The following is a 26061-nucleotide window of genomic DNA, read 5'->3' on the forward strand; positions in this document are numbered from 1 at the left end:
GTTCCATGTATTTAAATACTTGCAAAGAAACTAGAATTCCACTTATTAGGGGGAAAAAATACTCTATAACTGAGCTCCCTAGAGAGTGACTGTAAAAGGGTGTGTCTATTGGTTAAATAATTTATTCCATCTGAAGCAAACAGACACTATTACCCTTAAAGACAGTGTGCTCCTATCTTTCTTCCATATTTATTCTGAGTCTTCTTGCTTCATTTTTCCAGTTTAATTTCAAAACAGTAATAGATCACTATTGAGCTACTGTGGGAAGGTTCCAAGTTTAAGACACAATAACTTTCCTTCTTTCCAGAGCTGGCAAGAAGTGGGAACACTAAAAAAGCAGCGTATTCAACCCATGTGTGGAGGGAGAGCTTCAAATCACCCTACAGCTACTGGCTCCTGCTAATTCAGGGATGGTGATGACAGACTCAGGGGGAGACATGTCCAACCCTTTTGGAAACATACATACCTTAACTGTACGGTATAATGATGAATTTTTATTAAGAATATCTGGTACTAATAGAAACCATGTGAGTGAAGCTGCTCACTTAGATTTTTTTTTTAATGCCACTAGACCTCTGGTTGAGACTTTATATTTTTCCATGCAAAAGGTGCTTGATTGATATTCCAGAAGTATCTAGGATTTGATCCATTAAATAAGCACAGAAAAGTTAGGAAACTGTTATAAAGCCTACCTCATGTGACCTGGCATGAGTACTGCCAAAGGCAAAGTATATTTCCATAGACACTCATTCTAATTTCTCTCAAGGCACACTCTAGTGAAATAGCCTATTTCCCTATATATTTTCACATTATAATTTGTACCACAGTGATTTATGGACATGTCTCCTTATCACTAGAAGACTGGCCATGACATTAGAGATATTCTTTTTTTTTCTTCCATAGCCAGTCATAAAGATATCTTGCTCTCTATATTGGGGAGAGAAATACTCACATGAAAGAAATAATGAAAATCTGATATACTGAAGGGTACAAATTATATTTAATTAGAATACATGCTTTCTGCAGGAAGGAACATCATCTTATTCTTTGTATTCCTACACTGTAATTTTTTTGAGCACAGGAGATACTTTATAAGTATTTGTGAACAAGTGAAGCAATTTGTTCTGAATTAGGGTGGGAGTTTGCTTAGCTTGAATTGAACAAAGATTCATTTAGGCAAATACCCACACAGTAAAACTGAAATGTATGTCTTTTCTGAAAAAAAAAAAATTGACATATTTCCTATATTATACACCTACACTTTTATTGAATAGAAAATAATAACTATTTTCCATTGTGGAGAGGTTTAACATTATTAGAAGAAGTTTAGGATAAATTCTGTGAAAATAATTTTCTTAAGTTAATCTGTGAACTCAAATAATAGGGAAATTTAATAAGATATAAACATATAATATAATACACATGCATATATACACACACATAATAAACATGTAACATAATACAATGAACATATAACATATGACATAAACATAAGCATGTAGAAAGGATTAACAGTAACACTTGTACTTATAAATATGAGCTCATTTTTCAGCATCTTCATGTGATGTCTGATTATTGCATATAATGATTTTACATAAAGAATTTATTTAGCTTGATATTATATTGCTCGAAATGATTGTTATGAAAAGAGTAATTATTAATTAATTGATTTGGAGTACTATCTAAATGAATAACTATTTTCTGTGAACACTAGTCAAAGAAATTAACACTGATACAGCTAGCCCACAAGTGATCTAAGTGGCATCTTGGAAAAAAATACATGCATGTGTTAAGGATGGAGATTAAATTTTGCTTAATATTAAAATCATAATGAGTAAAACTATGGCACATATTTCTGTTTTTAGCCTTATAATGAAGATTTTCTGTTTCTTTAAGCTTTAATCCTTGATAAACCCAGCACCTTAAACAGGACCTGACATATAGCACTTAATATGTTCTTGTTGATTGATAAGTTGATTGATGACTGCCTTGGCTAAATGAAAGTATGTGAATGTCAACATAAAGGACTAAGCCCTTTAGCTCTAAGTTCCTTGGGATTATGCTTCTTTAATTCCTGGCATTTTCCATCCTGCTGTTATTACTCCAAGGGGCAGCCTTCCCAACTTTTCCTCTAAGAACTGCCATATATGCACCAACACTAACATTGCATCTGAAAAGAGCCTGTCAATCATTTGTCTTATAGTTCTATTCAAGGGTCTCTCTGACTTCCCAGGATAAAGACAAAGTCTTCCCTGGTCACCACTTGCATATATTTATTATATTTCCATATTTAGATTTAAGATCTTTAAAGATTAGACCTGTTTCATTTCTTAAAAAAAAATTATCCCCAGTGATCAACATAATTCTTGGTATATAGAAAGTGCCTAATATTTTTCATTCATTCATTCAACCCATTAAACAAGTCCTACAGTTTTACATAAGGGACCCAGATACAGATAATATACTTTTGCCTTTTAGTACTTTATTTATATCCATATATCAAGGTGGGGGGATCAGTTAAGACACAAATAATAATGCTAAGCATTAATATTGACAGTGTCAATAGAGTACAAAATTCTTTGTTTCCTGTGACAATCAGGTAATAATTATTTTTTTTAAAATAACCCATGAGCTTCAAAATCAAATTCAAAGAATTTCTTTGAAGAAGGTAGTGAATCTCATTAGATACCTATTTATTTCTTTCCCAAATTCAAAAATCAAATAAGCTTACCAATTATTTTCAGTCAAGTTAACAAGTAATTATTAACCACCTATCGTGTGCCAAGAACTGTGCTTAGCCCTGTTAAATATAAAGTAAAACATTGTTCCTGGTACTTACTTCCCATCAGCAATGTTGACAGTTCTGAAAAGAGGGTAGTCTTCTGGGGAAGGTTTTCCATGTTGATCTTCATAGAGGAAGACGGGAGACCTTCCGACCTCAATACCAATTTGCTGAATACCCTGCTCATTATAGATGGATAAAAGGAAGGATTGGATTCCCTTTTTGGGCTTTACTGTAAATAATATTGAAAAATCTTGAGGAAATGTTCCACCTGTAGGAAAAGGGAAAAAATGGTTACAACTTCTAATTAGATTTATCTAAGGAAAATTGCAAAGTAATTGCACTCTCTAGTATTGCCAAATTCTTGACCGTAATTGACTGTACAAATTCCCAAGCTCAATAAGATGCCAGTGATATAGATTAGAGTATTGATCAAAGAGGGGAGGGTTATTTTTTAGGCTGCATCCTCTAAAATTACATTTTGTGCAGAGATTAAAGTTCAAGTCATTTATTGAAAAAATAATCATCAAGTTAAACAGAAGATCTATCTGGGAGGGTTGATCATAATATTAGTACAAGCTTAATACATAGTAAGAATTCCAGTTATTATGGGCTGACCGAACACTTCAATGCACTTTTGGAAAGTTTTCCTTTATTTTGGGAAAACAAATAATTATTGTCTCAAAGTGGCAGTTTAATGAGACAGTGCTGTGAAGTTGTTCTTTGAAAAATAAGCAATTTTAAAATTGCTTAAATTCTCTTCTATTTTAAAATTCTCTTCTATTTCTTGAATGAATGAAAAAGCACTGACTTAGCACTTACTATGTGTCAGGCTGAGACTACAAATATGCTTAGAAGATGTTGCCTGTGTCAGAGGAACTTCTTTTCTAAGAATGTAAGATAACACATTTGAAGAAGTCCTGGGAAGGAAGCTTTTCTTTTTTCCTTCATAAAGTCAAGGGGATAGTGAGTGGTCATAAAGCAACTGATTGGTATGTCTTTTACAGGAATGGTAGTATTGATGTGATTACTATTTCCATAGTTGGAGTTGGAAAACAAGGGAATAGGAAGGAAGAGATCAGGCATGTTCCTGGCAGGAAAAAGCCATAAGAATGGCTATGGAGCATCATTTTGCATCTGAGCAGGACTAGATATGGTGACCTCTCACCAGTGAAAGGATAAAGGCCTTAACATAAGAGTCTCAGTGCTGCTGCTCAAGTTGGTGATACAGACAATAAATAGTTGGAGGTTTTATTTGCTTTTTAATGGTAAGGAGGTTTGTGATGATAAAGTGTCAACTTCTGAATCTTCAGTATTATATAAATTTAAAAATTTATTCACAAACACCTAAGCATTGGTCATTTGCTATAAGTTTTTTGGGGGGAAATATGCCTGCATACAAGAGTTCCTGTGCTGTGTTAGAAAGTTTCAGAGGCATAACCTGCCGATTATAAACCTGAGACAATACGAACTCTACCCCCTGGTATGCCATTCCATATTGATATTTTACATATTTTCTATATCTCTCAATTTTACATGTAGAAAGCAAATGCCTCTCTTGACTCATTCTTCTTAGGGCTCTGGTGAATTATAATTTTATAATATAGCTTTCTAAACTCCAGATGGCAAATTTCTAATAGGGTCTTTAAATTATTATATTTTTAAAAAACATCTTAGAAAGACCACTGGAGTATAGACAGGAAGGTGTCAGACTTGGAATCAGGAAAGACATGTTTCTGGATCCTGAGTCTGACACATATTGATGCATGTAACTACGTAAAGCATACCACTCCTGCAAGTCTTAGTGTTGTCATTTGAAAAACAGAGATAATAATAACTGCAGTACCTAGTTTGCAGGAGGACTGTGAGCATCACAAGATCATAGATTTGGAATGAGAAGAGGTTTTAGAAGTCATCAACCTGAATCCTCTCATCTTACAGAAGAGGAAACGGAGGTACAGAAAAATCAAATGACTTGCCTAAGGTCAAACTACCAGTGTCAGAAGCTGTCACTTAATATTCATTAATAGCTTCATTCTTTCACTAAGATTATTTCCCCTTCCCTGAATATTTCAATTTCCCTTCTAGCAATACAAATTCTTCCCATCCTTCAAGACTCACTTTGAGTCTTATCTAAGAATAGTCAATGATGCTTATGGGATACTTTGTTTCATTAGAGATAAGTGGCAAAGAAATAGATATTATTACCTACTTGTAAGGAAAAACTTCCCTACAATTAGACCCATGGGCATGGCTAAGAAATTCTGTATGTAGCACAAAATACTAAAGGAATTTGATTTCTGTATTTATTTTCCCCCAGAACCATGTGAGTTGTAGTACGAGTGAGCCCCTGCCAATAGCCATGACCTGCCTTTATTATCCAAGGGAATAATCCTAGTGGAGACACAGGACCTGTAGTTGCTGATACCAGAGCTATAATTCATGACTTTTCAGAAACTACAGCTATTAACATCTGACAAAAGTTCTTGACACCAACATCCTTGTCACTGTCAACTGGTTGAACATAAGAAACTGATTTTTTTTCAACTGAAAGGACGCTAAACATTTGTTAGTACATTGACTTTGTCTCCCCTTGATACTCCAGACAAAGTGAATTACTTGACATCTCAGCCACCATGCCTTACCCTCTGAGGCACCTGGAACATGAGGCTTTATGACCACTGGCCTTGATTACATTCTAAGGACCACCAGGCACTGCTCTCTATTCTACCACCATATCCTCCAGATTACCAACCCTTGATGTCTTCCCTGACTTTGCCTACCAAGGTGTGCCTTTCTATCAGTGCTGAAGCTGAAGTATACAGTCTACATCCCCCTGTTATGATGTAAGATCTAAGACAAAGGGCACTGGCTTGCTTTCTGTTTGTATCCCTAGAAGTTAACACAGAGATTGGAATATAATAATTCTTTCCTTCCTTCCTTCCTTCCCAACAACTTTATGAGAACAAGTATTTATGTAACACCTACTGTGTGGTGGGCACCATATTGAGTGCTTTTCACAAATATCATCTCACTTGTTCCTCAGAACAACCCTGGGAGGCATGTGTTATTATGACCCCCATTTTTCAAATGAGGAAACTGAGGCAGGCGGAGGTTAAGTGACTTGCCCAGAGTCACACAGGTAGTAAGTGTCTCACACCAGATCTGAAATTAGGACTTCTGACTCCAGGCTCAGAACTCTCTCCAGTACTACTTAACTACAATTATTGCTATAATTATCATGGACTGAGAAATTGAATCTTTGAGAGGTAAAGTAAGTAATAACCAGCTGTAAATGGCACAGACAGGATTCACTTCTAAGTCTGTGGTACCTGTGCTCTCTCCACTGTATCAATGATTTCTCAGCTTCACTACATTACAGAAGTTTTTCATAACCATTCCGTGCCTCATTGATCTTTCTTTTCTCTCAACTCCTGTAGTACGCAATTTTCTTTTTACCAGCTATTTGCCCTTACGTTGGCACAGGTACTTCTAGCAGTGAAAATCATATTACCTCTGTGCCTTAAGAGATGGTCTTTGAGAGTGTCTGTGGCTAAAAAGCCCATTGCCCTACAGCCAACTTCTATGACCTTAGCTAAATTCACACAATATTGATAGACATTTGGGGTGAGTATGCATCTTGTCAAAGGACCATCCTGGAAGCTTTCCAGCTTGGTGGGAACAACCACAGCTTGCAATGCACTAAAATTAGCCTTCAGGAACTCAGGATCACCTGCAGGCTGTGATGATACACTAAAGCATGGCATTGGTGGACGTGTTCTGTCAGTGTGTTAATGGGCAACAAATACTCCTTAGCTGATTGATTAATTGTATCATAACTACATATGTTCTTGTTCATCTCTCTTGTGGCTAGCAGCTTGTATTTGGGAGCTATTTGGCTAGTGTCGTAGGTACAATTAAGCTAACTAGCTAGTAGCATGCCCAAATCCATGATCATAGCCTCATCAGAGTCATATCCAATTAACCAATCAATTGATTAATATTTTAAGCCAACTCAAGTACAAAACATTTCAAAAAATGATAGGAATGATTTCATAGTCAGGGAATTTTAAAAAGCAAGATATTCAAGAGGAATGACAGTCTCGAAAAACTGAAAATCTGACAATTAATACTTTTGAGGATTAAAAGAAGATGGGGATCTAAAAACAAAACAAAAAAGGCTACATAGCAGGCAGAAGGTGGAATGTTGCATTTCAGAAACCACAAATTATCCACTTAGGTTGGACCCATTCCATGCAACAAGTATTTCTAAAACTGTTCCTACATACTAAGCATGGAGCTAGGTACTGGGGATACAAAATGAAAACTGAAGGCATTCTGGGCAATATGTACACAGATATCTAACTATGATGTAATTTGGAGAGGGAAGACTTATCTAGCAGTAACAGGATTCGAAATGGCTTTCTTCAAAAGATGGTTCCCAGAACTAAAATTCTCAAAATGGAGACATCCTGCACAAAGGAGAGAAATTGGATTTGGAATGGTGGTGAAGAAACATTGTTGAAGCTTCTGGTAAATGAAAAATATCTGTTCTCAGAGCATTGTTGGGACAGGGGAGGATATGGGATAAGGAGGCCATCTACCCCACTTTGTTTCAACTCTTTCCACTCTCAAGTGCCATCTCTGAGGTCCTACTCAGTGCTTGCCAATGATACTACTCTACCTCCAATTTTAAACCCATTTGGAATTTCTTCTCTTGCCATCCTGTTATCCAAGTCCTTTCCTCCAGAGAGCCTTCTCAACCCCCACCTCCTATGATCCTGAAGGAAAACATAATAGCAATACAGTTCTTACAGCTAAAATTCATGACTCAATAGAAAAAAAGCATTCTAGGTACCCCATACTTATCCTTCTGACCTATTTCCCCACATTTCAGGTTTTAGCTTTTTTTTCTCCAAACAGGTTTATAGCTTTCAATGACCTCTTTGTCCCTTTCTTAAGTTGTATAGAAGCCTCCCAACATCTCAATATTATTTTCCAGAGGTCTTGACCAAGTTAGTAATTTCATTTAAAATCTTGAGATGATGATCCAGTGAAAATGCCATCACAACTGTGATAATCTCTCATGGAGTTAGCCCAAAAATGTCTGGAATGGTATCTAGGTATAGAAAGTGAGAAAGTGGAACTTCTGATTTCTTTTCCCCAAACTCTGGAAAGACTACAGAGTTCCATATTAAGCTGCTAAGCCTCTACAATGAACTTCTCCATATCTTTCTCATGAGAACACAGTTCCTGATTTTTTTTTTTTTTAGTACATAATCCTCCTGCTTCAGCCCCTTCAACACCAGGAGCTAGGTGTTCTGCTTCTTACCAGGGGATGGAATAAATATAGTTTAACTTATTTTAGAATGAAAAAATGTCTCCAACTATAACCATGGACAAGATGAAGAGATGCTGCTTGATGTTGGTATAGTTGGGTGGACTGATCAAAAGTCTAGATCCAAAATGTAATCATGAATTACTTGATGTCAACATGAACAAAGGTCTTGAGTCTATCTTTGACAAGATATTTTCAACTCTCTTGGCCATCATTTTCTAAGGGTAAGGTTTGTCTCCACCACAATTAATTACAATGTATTAAGCTTAAAAATGATCATAAAGAATTAAATTTTAAACATTTGAACAAGGTGCTTTATACTTTATGATCTTCTTTGTGAGGTATAAACTGTTTAACTGGGTCAAAAATGGCACAATAACTTGTTGTACGGGGCAGTTAGAGGGCACAGTACCTAGAGTGCCATCCCTGCAGTCAGAATCATCTTCATGAACTCAAGTCTGGCCTCAGGCATTTACTAGCTATGTGACCCCAGACAACTCACTTAACCCTCTCTGCCTCAGGTCCTCATCTGAAAATGAGCTGCAGAAGGAAATGGAAAATCACTCTAGTATCTTTGCCAAGAAAACCTCAAATAGGGTCATGAAAAACTGGACTGGAATGAAAAATGACTGACAACTTGTTCTTACTAAAAGGCAAATCCTAAAGATGGTAAATGGAATCTGGAACATTCAAGGTTCACGAGTTGATTGGTGGAAACAGAGACTTGTACCTGTAACGGAAGGCAACGTAAGTGAGGGGAGTAAGCACAAAGGTAGTGTTATACTACGCCCTCCCATTGACCCTGTTGTCAGAGAGATTGGACTAGTAAAGGACAATACATTCAACATGGACATACTTAAGACAAACATATAAATAGAAAGATAGCTATCAGAGGCAACAGGCAGCCGCAAGGAGAATAACTTCTTACAGAAATGAGAAATGATGGCCATGAACTCAAAAAAGAACTTTCAAAAATCAGGAGCTATGAGTTTACCCTGAGGAGGGCAGTTAGCTCCTTACCACTGGTGGTCATCATGAAAAAACAGTGGATGCCACTTCTCAGCTATGTTATAGATTTAATTCCTAAATAAGAATGTATTTGATTTGATTAGATAATCCCAAAGATCACTTTCAGTTGTGAGACTGAGATTCTCTAATGTTAACTGTTTGCAGGATGTCACCATCTTCTGCAATAGACATTGGTTCTGAATTTCTTATAGACTCATGATTAAGAGAGAAATTAAAAAAAATTTGGTAAAAGAAAAAAAAGATTCACTGAGTGACAATTTTAAATGGAATCAAGTTGCTAGGTTCAGATTAATTCCATATTAGGAAAGTTTATAGATATGATACTCAAATCTCTAGAAGCAAATTTTTAAATCTCAAAAAAATGAGAGATGCCAGAAGCTCAGATAAAAATAAATATTCTTTCAGCTACAAAATAAGAAGGAAATATAAGTTCTTGGAGTTATAGATAATGAATGATGATTACTAGTAAAGAATAATGTAACTGAAATCAAGCCTTGAAAAAATAATTTCATTTCCTTTTTGATGATGTTATTAGACTTACAGAACAAGAAATCATTTATATAGAACACTGATTTTAGAAAAGGGGATTTGAAAAATAGAATTGTGGAATGTTTGCTGATGAAATGGGGGAGAAAGTTTAAGATCAGTGATTGAATGTGGAATTATTTCTGGTTAAACAGCCTTGAGAGTCAGTGTGATACAATGGCCAGGCAGCTAACCTTGGAACAAGAAAACCTGGCATCGAGTCCTATTCCTGACAGATATTGGCTATGGTCCTGGGCAACTCACGTAACCCCTCAGTCCTCTAGGCCAGTGATGTCAAAATCACATCAAACCAAGGGGTCATTAAACCATATATAAGGATGGGGGCCACATATTGACTGAGAAAATCACATACAAACATTATCAATGTTCTGTTGTACTTTTATTTGTTTTGTTAAATATTCCCCAATTAAATTTTAATCTGGTTTGGGCTGCATCCAGGAGTATAGCAGGCCATGTGTTTAACAACTTAGACAACTCAAAGTATAATTTCAAGAGAAAGTGAAGACCACCATTTACAGAGGGAGTTGTCTTCCCAAGGAATCCCTAAAATCAATCACAGATCCATGCCCTACCCTTAACCCTAATAACCATGGCCAAGCGTGTAATGATTAATCATCATTGTTAACTTGGAAAGAAGTCTCTAGAGGTCTAGGGAATTGAAGATTGTATTTTGTAACTGGCCTACTCAATATTTTTATCAACAACTTGAAGGAAGACATAAAAGATAAAACTTGTGGATGGTACCACAATGGAATGGACAGTTACCTGGCCTTTTTGAATCAAATTCAAAAAGATTTTGACAGATTTTTTTTAAAGTGAAAAAGTAAAAATAAAATGCAATAGGAAAGATATAAAGTCATGATGGAGACTAGATAGCCAGACAGACAGAAGACAGACAAATTGTGTTTGTCCTTCATTGCCGAAGAAGACTATGCCATCAGAGAAATGATGACATGTCTTGCACTTGACTTTGTTTTGAGTGAGGAGGAGCTGTGCAGGTCAACAGCCTCTCTTCTCCTTCAGAGCCATCTGAATCCAATTACCAGATATTCATCAGGATGACTGGAGATGACCCAAGATGAGGCAGTTGGGATTAAGTGACTTGTCCAAGGTCATGCAGCTAGTGAGTATCAAGTGTCTGAGGTGAGATTTGAACTCAGGTCCTCTTGACTCCTGCACTAGAGCTCTATCCACTGCACCATCTAGCTGCATAGATAGATATAGATAGATAGATGGATAAGAGATATGGCACTTATATAATCACTTATGTGCCAGACACTGTTAAAAATATTAAACTTGATAGTTGAGACAGTCTAAAAGTTAACTCAATAAAAATAATGACAATAATAATAATGACAATAGTTTTAGACTTTAGAGTAGAGTTGTAATTCATTTCTTAATGATTATCTGTCTCCCTCTACCCCAGAAAAAATTTGGACAGACCTAGGAGCAACAACTTTATAACTAATTATTAATCAGAAGTAAATGGTTGCAAATTTAATTGGAAGTTTTTGAATTGTCTTTGTTCTCCAATATTTTGTGGAACATGAAAACGTGGATACACGGAGCAATGTAGATTTTTTTAAAAATATAGTGATGATTGGTGTATGTTTATAAAACCTTCTCCACACTGAAATCTCAGAATGATAAACATTGCATCTTTCAAAATATGGAATCAATGATTTTCCTAGGTCTATATACTTATAAATGTGTTAATAAATGCAAAATACCACATATTTTAATATCTTTATGTATGTTATATATATGCGTGTGTACACAGATACACATACACACATATATATATATATATATATATATATATTGGAAGGAAGAAAGGACTAAGCATTTACATAACAATACCACATGCGATGCACTGTATCAAGTGCTTTACAAATTTTATTTCATCTGATCCTCACAACAACCCTTCAAGGTAGGTGCTATTATTGCTCTCATTTGACAGCTGAGGAACCTGAACCAGACAGAGAGTTCAGTGACTTGTGCACCTAGTCACACAGCTAGTAAGTATCTGAGGCCAGCTTTGAAGTCAGATGTATTTAACTGAAGCTGAGCTCAGAGCTCTGTCAACTGCACAGCTTAGCTGCCTATGACAAGGAGATTATATGTAAAATGTGTATATATACCCATATATGCATGTATACATGTGAAAAATAAATTACCTGACCCTTTTCCATATATGTATATGTGTATTTAGCCATTTAGGTCTATACTTTTAACTTGCCCAATGAAATGAAAATGGAATAGCAAATGTGGTGAGTAGGAAGATAAAGCTAAAAAGGCAAACAGTAGGGAGGGATTGAAAGGGATAAAGATAGGAATGATTTTAAAAAAATCTGAGCACCTGCCTTGCCTGAAAAGTTAATTTGAAAGATATGTTAAAAGTGCTGGAGGCAGGTGGCACTAATTCAAATTGCCCGGGCAATGTTCATTCAATCTTCTAACACACTATGAAAACACAAACCAGGGAAATCACAGAGAATGAGTGATAATGTTGTCAGGATCCAGATGACTTTATTTTTCCATAGTTAATATGTCCTAGATTCCAAATAGTATATCTTACATGTAGGAATGGAACATGATCTAAAGAAAAAAGCTAAATTATTGATTTACAATAGACCTCCTTAGAAAATGTGTTCATTAAACAATCATTTTAAATCCTCAATAAGTATTGCAGAGTAAGTATATTACATGTGTAAATAAAGGGATTAATAAAAATGCTCAATTATGATTGCTTTTTTCTTTACCAGTGCTAATATCCTATTGATAAAACACACAGGTCAACTCAACTTCATAAAAGTCATAAACTGACTGATTGATAAAAATCATTTTAGGCAGGGGGAAATGCCACAATTTGAGCTGAAGGTCACAAAAAAGAAACAAAGACCATTTGGCAGGAGGGAAATTCAGAATGAATAAATAATGATGAAAATAAAACAAGGTAGCAGGATTAAAAATAATATCCCTTCCTCTATTCACCATGTCTTTCACCTGGTGATAATATAAACATTAATTATAATCTTACAGCATAGGATCGAGGAGACCCTATTATTACACTTGTGTTACAAATGAATATGCCAAACTTAGAGAAGTTATGGTTTGTTGATTTTGGCCTGTGTTTTCAGAGTACTAAAGTGTTCCAGGCAAAAAGGCAATCCTGTGAGAAACTGAGTCCTGGGAAAGGAGGAAGTTTCTTTATAGATAAAAGATAATACATGTGAAGTGGGATGGAATATTATAGCCACCAGAGCAGGAGCAGGGAGAAAGGACTGAAAGGAAGACACATTTGATAGGTGCTTTTCTCAAAGTAACAAATCTGTTTTGCAGCCCTATTAGAATTGCAAGGAACCTCAGAAGTCATCTAGTTCAACCCATAAGTGAATAGGAATCACTTTTCTAATATCCCAAGAAAGTATGTCCCACAGCATCTACCTCCAGATAAACTGACACCTGGGAAAAACCTTAATTTAGAAAGGCCAAGGTCACCCACTGCACCGTGGGCCATTGCAAGGCCACCTTGACTTTTCTCTTGCCATTAGGCTCTGATGACTCTGAAGGAGTGAGGCTTTTAAGTTTGTGCAGTCTGCCTCGCTTAAATTCAATTCAATTGCAAGTCGATGTTGTTACTTATCCTTCATTCTCAAAGAAGACCAATGACAACACCTGAAGATCTATATAGCAAAAGAGAAACCAGTGGTTCCAAAGAGACCTCATTCCATTTTTGGATAGGTCTAATTTGACCTCCTTCCAGGAGGTCAAAAACCTGCCTCTCCGCACATCTCACTCCTTGTTCCTAGTTCTGCCTGTCAGGGATAAACCAGATAAATTTAATCCGTCTTCTACCTCAAAATATCTCCCCACTTACATGCAACTCAAATATTTTCTTAGGCATGATGAATATTCATTTTCTTCAATAGAATTTCATAGGGCAGGGTATTATCGTCTCCTCAGCATCCCAGTCACCCTGTTTTAGAAACATTCCAGTTTCTCAAAGCTGAATGTGCAATGCAGAACGGAACACAATTCTCTGTTTTTACCAGGGCAAAGTGCCCTCATATTATCATCTCCCTTAATAGATACTAAGCTTCTCTTAATAGAAACTGAGATGGCCTTAAGGCATCAAGGCCTAGTGAATTGAAAGCTCACCTTGGAGCCAGGAAGATTAGCATTCAAAGCCTGCTCCTGACATATACTGACTGTGTGACACCGCAAGTCAATTAACATTTTCATGTCTTATCTATTTGTCTAAGACTATAAACTGCAGAATGAATAGAGAGAATTTCCTTATCAGAGAGTTCACTATGTCAGTGAAAACACAGATCTAGGTCCTATCACTAAACCATAATGGTGTTCAATAAAATATGGTATTGAAAAAGTAAACTGCTATTATCTGCGAAAGGAAGGCCCAAGGGCAGAGATTCTAACCTCTGCTCCAAAGAGCTTCCATGTTATGCTTCTTCATTTGTAAAATATTGCTTATATTTGTTCACAGCTGATGAGAATTCACTGTGGTAATATCTACATAAAAAGTTGAAGAATGAGGATTCAATCCAAAGAATGATGCTTTGTCTACCAGATACAAAAAATAAGAGTTAAGTTGATTTTCACGGAATTGTCTCACTGACAAGTATTTTTCCTGACTCCTACAGTGGAAGACAACTTGTGAAACTGTTGTTAAGGCAGAAGGTAAATGATTGTCCCCCTTCCATCTGTGCTGCAGAAAGCTTTCAGACATTAAAATTAAAGCATCCATATTGGGACTGCTGAGGACAGTCCCATAATTTAAAGGCTAGAAAAACATCATAATAACAGTATTTACTCTGACATTTAGGACTCAAATGAGCAGTTCCCATTGTCACTGTGAGCTCTTCTACTTATTCTACTCATTAAAAAAGAGGCCAAATTATCACAGGACTTGTTTCTGCATAAAAGAAGTTGAAAACTTACTGCTTTTATAGATCTCTCTTTGAAAGAATATTTGCCCCTTGCAATTTTTAAAAAGTTATAGCATAGTGGGTTTGTTGTAATTCTAATGCTAATTTGTTGTATTTCACACCAGGGCCAGCCCTTCATGATGACACAATTGAGGATAACTAATGTAATATGTTTTAAGAGGCAGAACAAGGCTCCACCTTTCCCAAAATATCTTTTCCTCTAGGCTAGTATTTCCTTGTCCTCCCTCCCTCATTTACATAAAACTCCTACCACTAACTTCACAAAGGTAGAGTAGACAACACAGGAGGAAAGTATGTCTTCTGAAGAACATTGTTAAAATGAACTTTTGCCACCTATGAGGGCAAGGAAAGCTAACTATCAATTGATTACTCCAGTTCTTCTATATTGAGGGATTAATGTATGGTGGTTTATTATAAAAATAACCTATCTCAGAAGGGAAGAGATAAGAGTGGTCATTTTCATTTGTTTCTTCTTTCAAACTACTCTAACTTACCCGATTATATCATTTTACCCACAAGTCTACAAGCTTTTACAGCTTCCTATCATCAATAAAATCTCGTTAAAACACCTCTTTTAATTACTGTGGATAAAGGAAGCCAGAATATATATTAATTAAAAAACCTATTTATTGTTATGATATATGTATGTATGTGCATATATCTGTATATATGGATGCAGATAAACTTGTTTTTTTGCTTTCAGTATCCTTTTGTTGGATTTAAATGTAGATTTTGGGATAGTTTCAGCGCCATAGGAAGATCAACATGTTCAAGTAAAACATGTTTATTTTTATTAATCTTTTGGATTCATTCAAATTTATTCTCAGAATAAATAATGAACCTAATGGCACAATAGAAGAGAATTAAAAATTGAATTTGATCCATCAATTGTGTAAAAATAATTTTATAAAAATACAAAATGTATACAACTATCTCAGTGATTCTATAGGTTCCCTATTCTCAACTGTGCAGTTTTCAATTTTATATTCTTAGTTTTCTTTCTTTATTTTTGGAAAACAAAGTAATGAAGTCTTAGATGCACATGTAGAATTTGATGATAGCATCTTAATACCATCAGCAGTCTCTTTAAGATGCCAAATCCCAATAACAGAATGTCCAGGTATAGAATGTTTAACAATCTCTGCCTGTTCTAGAATCTAGTTCGATCACAGGATCATAGATTTAGAGCTGTCAGGATCCAGAAAAGGCATCAAGTTTAACCCCCACATTTTATAGATGAGGAGACTGAAACTCAAAGTTATGAAATGCTGGCCCATGATACCACAGCCAGGTAAGCACCTAAAACAGAATTTGAACTGAGATCTTCCCAACTCCAAGTCTATTATTCTATCCACTATGCCATGTAGTAAATATGCCAGGTATTTTCAAATGCTTTTAGAGACCCTTTCCAGAAAAGTACTGCAATGTGGGATAAATTTCCTTTTTCAAATATCATATCTTTAAAAAAATAAGAGAATCCTTTCCAAAACCATGCCACATTAAAATAAAATATTAATCAAACATAATTTGGTTCTTCAAGTTTCCAGAACAAATCCCATTATTTTTGGTAATATATCACTTTCTAAACAAAATTATTTTTTACCCCAGTAATAAATGTGTGTGTGCCTGTGTGCATTTTTAGCTAACCTATCTAAAATGTAATGGAAGAATAGAGTGTAATGAATCAAACAGACAAAGGTAAGTATTTGAGAATAATAATTTGAGAATAATTGTCAATCCACTGCCTCAAACAGTGTCCATGCCTAATTCCAGAATTCCCTATCATTTTATGGCATGATCAATATTTAATGCTTAAAAAGTCATTGTCATAAAATCTTCCCGACACATTACACATCTTAAAACATGTCTCTAACAAATAATTTTCTCCTTAAAGAGGAACAAATCTTCATTAAGTCTGGAAGTAGTCTATTATTTAGAAACCGAAAACTCAGAGGATAAATTTGCTTTGAGTTGTTTCAAGTAGTCACTTATGATCATATTCTTTATCTGCAAAATTAAACTGTAATTACTAAAAAAAGAGATCATCATTATGAATGAGAAATCTTGTAAAATTATGTATACTATTTACTTAAATTAATTGAAACAAAGTAAGTTTTACATTACCGTGCAATCATTGGGCAATTTGTGTTTTCTGACTATTGCAGAATCACTTTAAAGAAACTGACTTAATTTGACCAAATTTGTCACAATACTAAAGGTTATGAACATACACATAAGCCATATTTTGTGGCATAAGTCAAATAAGATTTCAGTCATAAACTCTCCCCCTCAGAATGTTGCCATTTTAAATATGATTTCAAATTCTGGGCCGAGATTCTGAGAAATCAATTATATGTATGATCATGTGCTAAAACCTAGAGTTTCATCTATGGTTTAGTCTTAAACCAAAATGGCAGATGAAAGTTATAAAATGAGTATATCTACAAGCATTTTGGAAAGCTTTTAAGAAGCAAAAATGTATGAATAATTTGTTGAGATGTATTTGCACTGCGTGGCAACTATAGTCACAGAAATTCTTGCATAAAATATAGCATTCCAATATCTTAAGCAGGAAACGTTAAAGTATTTTGCAATAAGAAGAAACTTTCAAAAAAAAACATTTACAGATTGTTGATAGAAATATTAAGAAGTAACTGAATGATATGACCTCTTTCAACTCAACTTCTTGGTCATCTGCCTGTTCCACAATAACTTTTGAAGAATTTGACTTATTTTCACTGAGACTCCATGAAGGGGTCTCAAGATACACAACTTAATTTTCTCAGCCTATCCAATTGTAAATATTGAATAAACGCCATATTCTAAGTACTATGCGGGCACAGAGACACATGGATATGGATCCTTTTCTAAAGTGGTTTATGGAACATTTGGAGTAAAAATGATAAACAAACACTGAAGAACATGGCAGTTTTTAGCTGTGAAGGATGGTGGCTCAAATTCTGCTATCTTGAAATAGATTTATTTATGATAAAAGTCATCAAGTGGACATATTATCTGAGTTTTCATTAAAAAGGATCTTATATTTCCAAATTATTGGATAGTTTGGTTATTCATTTGTGTTCCCACTATAAGTAATTTGTGAATCTGAAATATCAGACTGCGTAAATTATTTAAATTATCAAAAGATAATAATAAAAGATAGTATTAAGCTACAAGAAAACTTTTTAGGTTATGAAGTACAATACAAACCATTATAAACTCACCTGGATATAGCTGTTTTGTGGGGGCACTGATCTGTGCTAGCTTTGTAACTTTATAAGCAGTATCTGAATCTTTTGAATTCCTCCTGTTTGTGCAGAATCCTGCTGTTTTTGATATTCCCTCTGGTGAATTATGAAAGTCTAATGCTTTTAGTACATCAACTGGGGTAGCTGGAAAAAAAAAGGAGAAAAAAAGATTACTAGGTCTGATAATCTGACATAAGAAAATGCAGGTTTTAAATATAATGAGTGTTTCAATATAATAATCAAAAGAGGCAAATAATAATCATCCATCATTTGGCTACATAGTTATCTGATATTTTAGGGCAAGATCTTTTCATAAATGAACTGTCCAAAAAAACAGAAAGGAACTAAAATCTATGGGAAAATAATGAAAAACAATGTAGTGCTGTTAATACTATATCCTTTGTAATTTACCACGAACCATACATAAACAAATATTTAGGGAGATTGGGAATTCAAACAATTAAGAGAGATAGTCTAAGAGAATTTATTAATTATTCATATAATTTTTATTAATTCTGAGTAATGAAATTATTGTAGATATGCTGTAAACCCATATTAATCATCTTCCTGTTAGCATCTAATTAATGTATCATCCAACTGTTTAAGGTGTTACTAACACTGACATTAGTATATTTAACTTTTTTTCCTGATAAATAAATATTGTTCCAATAAATTTCTATTCAAATATGTTATCATAGCCTGGATCCAATTAAGCACAACCTTTCACATCTGCTATAATGCTGAAAAGATCTGACTATGGAGATAGTTAAAATGTCTGTTTCACTAGTACCTGCCTAGCTAAGCAGAGAAGGGTTCATTACCAGTAGGCCATTCATTTGGCAATAAATTCTTTTTCCATGGCAATCCATGAAATTAAGAAAAATACAAAATTTCCCTTAGTCCTGAGAAGCCCCTTTTTGTTTCTGAAATGAGGGTGATAAAAGGACATAAAAGGAGGCAAAGGCAGTTTATAAGATGCTAATAAATATTAACTCACTTGTTAGTATTGTAAATGAAAGGTCCTTATTTAGTGACCATCTGGTTGCTATATTAATGAAGGGACCAAATCATATTCACCATGAATGAAAACAGGAGGAAAATAAACATGGCTGATTATTTATATGACTTCCAGATACTTCTTAGACAGGCAAATTCAGGAAGAGTTGACAGAATTGCTTTTCCAAAGACAATAAGAAATATCATTTCATGGGACATTTGGGCAGTAGAGTTAGGAGCAGCATTTACAAAAACTACCATGGAAAGAACTGGAGTTTTTTGATCTCATCTGTTGTAGATGATGAGGTAGAGAAAGTCTACAAAAATCTGAATAAGACACTTCAAAATAAAATAGATTTCAATGAAGAACTGAGCACAGGGAAAAGATGAAAAATATTTTGGGAAATTGTGAAAAACATGTTGGGAAATTATGTTCAAAAGTAAGAAATGAAAGTATCCAAAGGCATTTCAGATGACTTAAAGGGCTGTCTTTATAACAACCTTAGACAAATGAGTCAGGAGGTACTAGATGTGATAAACACCTCTCCCAATTTTATTAATTCATTTAAGTGTACAGAAAAAAGACTGGGTACTGAAGTGCGGAGTCATCACAATATTAGCTGTCCTTGTTCAAATATTTCATCATTATGTAGATGTGGAGGTGACCCTTTCACCTTTCAGACTCTTTCACCATGAGATAGAGCTTCTTGAAGACTATACCATATGAGCACAATTACAGCTCCTAACAAGTTAGCAGATCAGAATCAATGTCCAAGAAAAAGAATTTTTAAAAAAAGACAAAGAAAGAATGAAAATGGAGACATCTGCCATTAACATATTTAAATAAATTTGACCAAAAAAGAGGATTAGGTAGAAGATTAAGAAAGTATAATCAACATAAATCAATTGCCATAGGAAAGAGATCAAAAGAATCTAGAAAGTACCTTAGCTAAAGTACATTTGAATTTGTCACTAAGTAGAGAGTTATGGCAGCCAACCACCAAATCCAGTTAGGACACAAGCTTAGGTGTAAAATCTCACAGTTGCTCAATTCAAAGGAAGGTAAGAAGAAAAAGGTCAAAAAAAACCAATCTATATAGTAACTACAAAAACATAAAAGAAAATAAAAATAGCCTAACTATCCATAAAAGAAAAAAAAATAATAAAACAGGTTCAAGAATGCTTATGGTTCAGAATATAATATGTAGTTCACTAAATCATGTTGTTACACCAGTGCAGATACCTTGGACCAACACCATGCATGGACAGCAAGGGATAATCAGCTATGCCCAGAGTTGAGCAAGAAGAGGAGGAGAAGTTAGATTATTTGTGGGCAATTTCCTAGTGTTTTTAATTATCTCAAGGTTCTCCTCGAAACAAATCTTGTTAACAATATTCTTTTCCTGATGCTGTATGACTGCAAGTCATGAAATAACATGAGCGAAGGAAAATTGAAGGTCACCCAAAAGGCAAGGGAGAGGCTCATGGAGGGCATGAGAGAGGCAACTTCAAGCATGTCATCAGACAAATGTGTAACTGGAAAAGAAAGATGGCCAGTCACATAGACTAGATGGCCTGTTTTCCATTGACATTCATGCAATTTTGTGAAACAGAGCAAAACCTATAGAATAATTTAGTGACTGACAACCTGTGGGAGATTTATAAGAGGAAATTATACCAAATATATAGGTATAAATGGCCTGCTATCTGCATCGTAGGAGGGTAAACTTACATTAATGAGGTCATAGGTCTATCAGCCAAACCTTGAATATCTAGAAATATTGGCACAATTGTCATTTTAGAGCAATTTTCCCTGATAAAGACATCATTTCTCAAAAATATAGGAACCAGAGTCAAATTAATAAAAACCAGAGTCATTCTCCTATTGATACATGGTCAAAGGTTATGAACAGGAAGTTTTCAGAAGAAGAAATCAAAGCTATTTAAGGTCACGAAAAAAACATTCTAAATCACAATTGATTAGAAAAATGCAAATTAAAACAACTCTGAGGTACCACCTCACAACTATCAGAAATGACAAATGCTGAAAGAGAGAAGGGAAATAGGCATACTAATAAACTGTTAGTGAGTTATGAACTGGACCAGCCATTCTGGAGAACAATTTGGAACTATGCCCAAAGGATGATAAAACTGTGCATACCCTTTGACCCAGCAATACCCCTACTAGATCTGTACCCCAAAGAGATTTTTAAAAAAGCAAAGGGGTTTACGTGTACAAAAATATTACAACAGCTCTTCTTGTAGTGGCAAAGAATTGGAAATTGAGGGGATGCTTGTCAATTAGGGAATGGCTGAACAAGTTGTGGCATATGATTGTGATGGAATACTATTGTGCTATAAGAAATAAGAGTAGTGATTTCAAGGGAAAAACATGGCAATACCTATACGAATATTGATGCAAAATGAAGTGAGAACTATAAGATCATTGTGCACAATAACAGTAATGTGATTGCGATGATCAACTGTGAAAGATTTGGCCACTTTGATCAATAAAATGATCCAAGATAATTCTAAAGGACTCATGATGAAAAAATGCTGTCCTCCTTCAGAGAGAGAAATGAGGAACTCTAAGTGCAAACTGAAGTAGAGTTTTTCTTCTTTTTACTTTCTCTCTCTCTCTAGTCCTTCCTTCCTTTTTTTGTGATATGGCTAAAATAGAAATATCTTGTACATGATTTCACACGTATAATTAATTGATATTCTTCTTGCCTTCTCAGTGAGTGAGGGAAGGATGAGAGGGAAGGAGAGAATCAGGAACTCAAAAGTTAAAAAGAAAAGGATGTTTAAAATAAACAATAAATTTGAAAAAAGGATTACTACATGAGGCACTGTGATAAGCACTATGTAAGACATATAAGAACAAAATAAGTTTCAAATGAGTGTTATAGGATGTTATAAAGTCTAGAGAAAAGAAAGATCAATTCTAATTAAAGTGTTCAGTGAAGGTTTAATAAAGGAGGTAATATTCCCCTTAGAGTGTTAGTCTCATTAGTTAATTAAAATTGAAACAATGTGGAAATCAAAAAATTACACTACTACATAAAACCCTTAAAGACTCTTTGTTTGGAATGTCTTGTGTTTTCTCCACTTGACAACATCAGTAATGACTATATGGTCAGGGTCAGGGCTAGTTTTAGTCCAGAGTAATTCCATTACCATAATCCCTCACATCTATTCAACAAAGTAGAAAGTGACCAATAATACATTTTTAAATTGTACATTATATTCCTATTTCATTTTACTTATTTTGAGATGGGACCTTCCTATCTTAACCAGATTGAATTTGTAATAGTCATTCATAGGTTTCAACCCAATGTGGATCAGAATTGAAGTTTTGACCTGCTCTGTTTTTCCATCATTGACCATTTCACTCATCCTTAGGTAGTTTGGTGGCCCTCTACTCACAGAAACTCACAGTACTGGTGTGGGATTTAGTGTAGATACTAAATCAACATTAGCCTTGGGGTAGCTCAGAATTCCTGATCTCAAACAATCCACCATCTTAAACCTCAACTTCCCCTAACAGCAAGGATTTCAGGAGTATACATCAACACCCAACTACACTTTTCATCAAGTGCCACATGTATTATAATAAATATAAATGGGACATATATTATTGTATGTATGTTTAAGCATTAAGCACTTCAAGCATTGTATAGATTAATATGGATAGTAAATTGCAAAAATTACTTCGTAAGCCACCATTACTGCCCAGGTGTTAATTTTTTTATGATGATGCAAACTTTTTGAACTTCTGAAAGAATTTTATTGTAATGTCCATTATAATCACATATTCACCATTCATCATATAATCACATATATTACCATTCGAACTTTCCCATGGTGAAAGGAATTGCATAGAATAAAATGAGATATATTGAGAAGAGTACTCAATGGGGTGTAGAAAAAGCAACTGGCCTTGGTGTCAGAAGACTTACTATCCATGATCTGGCACTTATTGGATCCTTATCTGTGACCTCAGATATGTCATTTAAATTCTCTGACCACTAGTTTCTTCATTTATAAAATAGTAATATTTACATTTGCTGCTTGATAGAGTTGTAACAAAAAGTCTTTTTCAACCTTAAAGCATCATGTAAATGTAAAATAATTATTGTTGTTATTTTAATCATGTTTAATCATTTGGCATAAAAGCATGCATCTGTACCTGTTGGTAGTTGTGAAAATCAAATAAAATAACATATATAAGGTGTTTTAACAACTCTAAAATCCTATATGTTAGCTGTTATTATCATTTATATATATCATTAGTACTAATTTATATTATATAATCATGTTGATTACGTGACCCAATATTAATTTCATCTATTTAATTAAATATTATCTGTGTTAATTCATTTTATATAATAATATTTATGTTGTTAATGATATTATTCCTCTTCATCTTTATGCTTTCCTCTTTGGAAGACTAAGGAAATTTAGCAATCAAATTCAACTCATTTATTGAGCATCTGCTATCTGCTATGAACAATGTTGTGTGCTAGTGACTAAAACAGAAAAGTACTTGCCTTCAAGGAGATTACACTCTACTATAAGAAAATAGGATGTACACAGATAAATAAATATAAAATAAAACATAAAATATAAAAAACTATAAAATATAGTGAGTTGGCACAGTAAAAAGGCAGAAAGCCTAAGTTCAAATTCAGCTTCAGACTAAATTGCTGCATGATCCTAGGCAAGTCACAACCTGTGGATAGCATTGGCATCTATCTTCCAGGGCTGTTGCGAAGATCAAATGAGATAATACTTGTAAAGCGCTTAGCACAGTGACCAGAACATAGTAGATAGTTAATAATGTTTATTCCTTTCTCCAAATTTGGGAGAATAGAGTATTAAACACTGAGAACTTTGAGGAAAGGCCTGTGTAGGAGGTGGCAATGAAACTGAGCCTTGAAAGGGAGACTGGTGATTCAAAGAGTCAGAATATAAGTATCTTCCAGGAAATTGCATAAAGTTTCTCAGAAAAACTCAAAAAGAAATGCAAAATGAAAGAAAAATAATTAAAATAGCTATAGGACTTTCAAGTTTACAATGTGCTTTACATACATATCTCATTTGATAAAATGTATCTTCTACCTTGTATGCTTCATTTACATTTTCTGCTTTGATTTCCTTTCAACAATGGACATGTAACAATCTGTGCATAAACCAAACCCTTGAAGACCTCTAAGAACATTAAAGGGATCAGCAAGTCTTTCTTGGTTGGCCCTAAAGTCGCCTTCAAATCTACTACTGAGAGTGTTAAGATGTCAGGGCAAATACAGAAAGGGCCACTTGAGGGGACTTCTGAAGAATCATATTAATGATCCATAATTTTGTTATTAAGACATTAGAAAGAACACAAAATGATAAAGTGGATAAAGAGTTGCCCTCAGTACAGGAAAACCTGGGTTCAAGTGCTACCTGACATTCTGGCTGTGTGACCCTAGTCAGCTTCTCAATGTTCTAAGTAATTCTCTAAGATATAAGTTGCAGAGAAGTAACAGAGTTGTATTGATAGGAGTTTCCTTTCTTAAGAATGCCCCAAACCAATGATATTACGAACATAGTCATTATTCTGCTCCTCTCTTTTACATGGATGTTCCATGATCTAACTCTACAAAAAATTAAAGAACCCTAGCTCATGTCTAATTATGTAAAAATAAAAAGTGCCAATTAATGGATCCCTCCCCCACCCCAAATAGAAAACAAGCTTCTCAAGGATACGCATTTTTATCTTTCTGTCCCCCAAACCTAATATCCCCTCTGCACATTGCAGAGACAATAAATACTTGTGGAATGGAGGAGAGACTAGTCAACTTCTCCACTGGGATGTCACAGAAATCTGACCTTGGTTCTGTTGTTTAGCATTTTTAATTCATGACTTAGAGGATACAAAAAACAGAAGGACAGCTAATATAATGGATGGAGAATCAGAATCTCAAAAAAATATTTCTGTAAGCTGTGGTCATAGACTAAAGTTGATTAGAAATAATGTAAAGTTTCATACATATGTTTAAAAGTTCAGCTTCACAAATATAGGATGTAGAAGAAGTTGCCTGAAGCAGCTTTACCGCATGCTAACTGAAACACCAGAAAGTCCCTTTAGGTTTTTCCCTTCCCTTAATGACCTCATTGCAACAATTTAGAAGACATTTGACATTGCATTATGGATTCAATTGATAGCACATGGTGGAAAATGTAGGCTACTGAATTGCCAACTTGGTAATAATCATGAGTAGTTACTAATCATATTATCTAATTTAAAAGAACCTTACAAATAGGATTCCAAACTCAAAGAAATTCATGTACATACATCTTTTCTCTTCTCTAGGCTAAACATACCCCAGCACCTTCAACTAATAATCCACATATGACATCGACTCTAGGATGTTCATCATTCTGGTTGCCCTCTTCTGGTAATTGTCCAGCTCATCAGTGTCTTTATTAAACAGTCGCACCCAGAAATAAACATAATACTCCCGGTGAGGTCTCACGAGGGTAGATTAGGGGGGACACATCACTTCCTTAGTCCTCAACTACACTCCTATTAAGATGGCACGAGATCACGTTAGCTTTTTTGGCTACCATATCAAACAATTAACTCATATTGAGCTTGGAGGCCACCAAAATCTCAATATCTTGTCCAAAACAACTATTATCTATATATGTTACACCCATTTTATACATATGAAACAAGCACAAAGAGTTTACATTTATCCCTAATGAATTTCACATTATTAGATTTAGCCCAATGCTCACCTGTCAAGATCCTTCTGGAACCTTACTCTTTCATGTGCTTAGATGTCCCTCCCAGCTTTGTGTAATCACCAAATTTCATGAGTGTATCATCAACAATTTTATTGTACCAAGCACAGATTCACTCCTCTGAAGACCTCCTATCACATTGATATCAAATTATTAACAATTACTCTTTGAAAATGGCCATCCAGTCAGTTCTGAACTGATCTGATTATACTATCTAATCTATAGCTTGTCGTCTTCTCCAAAAGAATAGCATGAGATACTTTATTAACATCTTTGCTAAAATCCATGCAAACTACAGCCACACTACTCTGCTCATCTACCAGTTTAGTAATCCTGGCTTTTCTTAAAAAAGGAAAAAGA

General features: G+C 34.7%; 1 protein-coding gene across 2 annotated transcripts in view; it reads right to left on the reverse strand.

The window, feature by feature from the left end:
* COL11A1 (collagen type XI alpha 1 chain) overlaps nt 1–26061 on the reverse strand; it is a 276695-nt gene that overhangs the window by 231993 nt on the left and 18641 nt on the right. For both annotated transcript variants that reach the window (XM_072644156.1, XM_072644155.1), the window contains exons 2-3: nt 17890–18057; nt 2840–3053 (exon numbers count right to left, since the gene is read on the reverse strand). In XM_072644156.1, coding sequence (XP_072500257.1) covers nt 2840–3053; nt 17890–18057 — 382 coding nt within the window. The remainder of the gene's footprint in view (nt 1–2839; nt 3054–17889; nt 18058–26061) is intronic.

This window comes from Notamacropus eugenii, chromosome 2 (assembly GCF_028372415.1).
Source record: "Notamacropus eugenii isolate mMacEug1 chromosome 2, mMacEug1.pri_v2, whole genome shotgun sequence".
NCBI lineage: Eukaryota > Metazoa > Chordata > Mammalia > Diprotodontia > Macropodidae > Notamacropus > Notamacropus eugenii.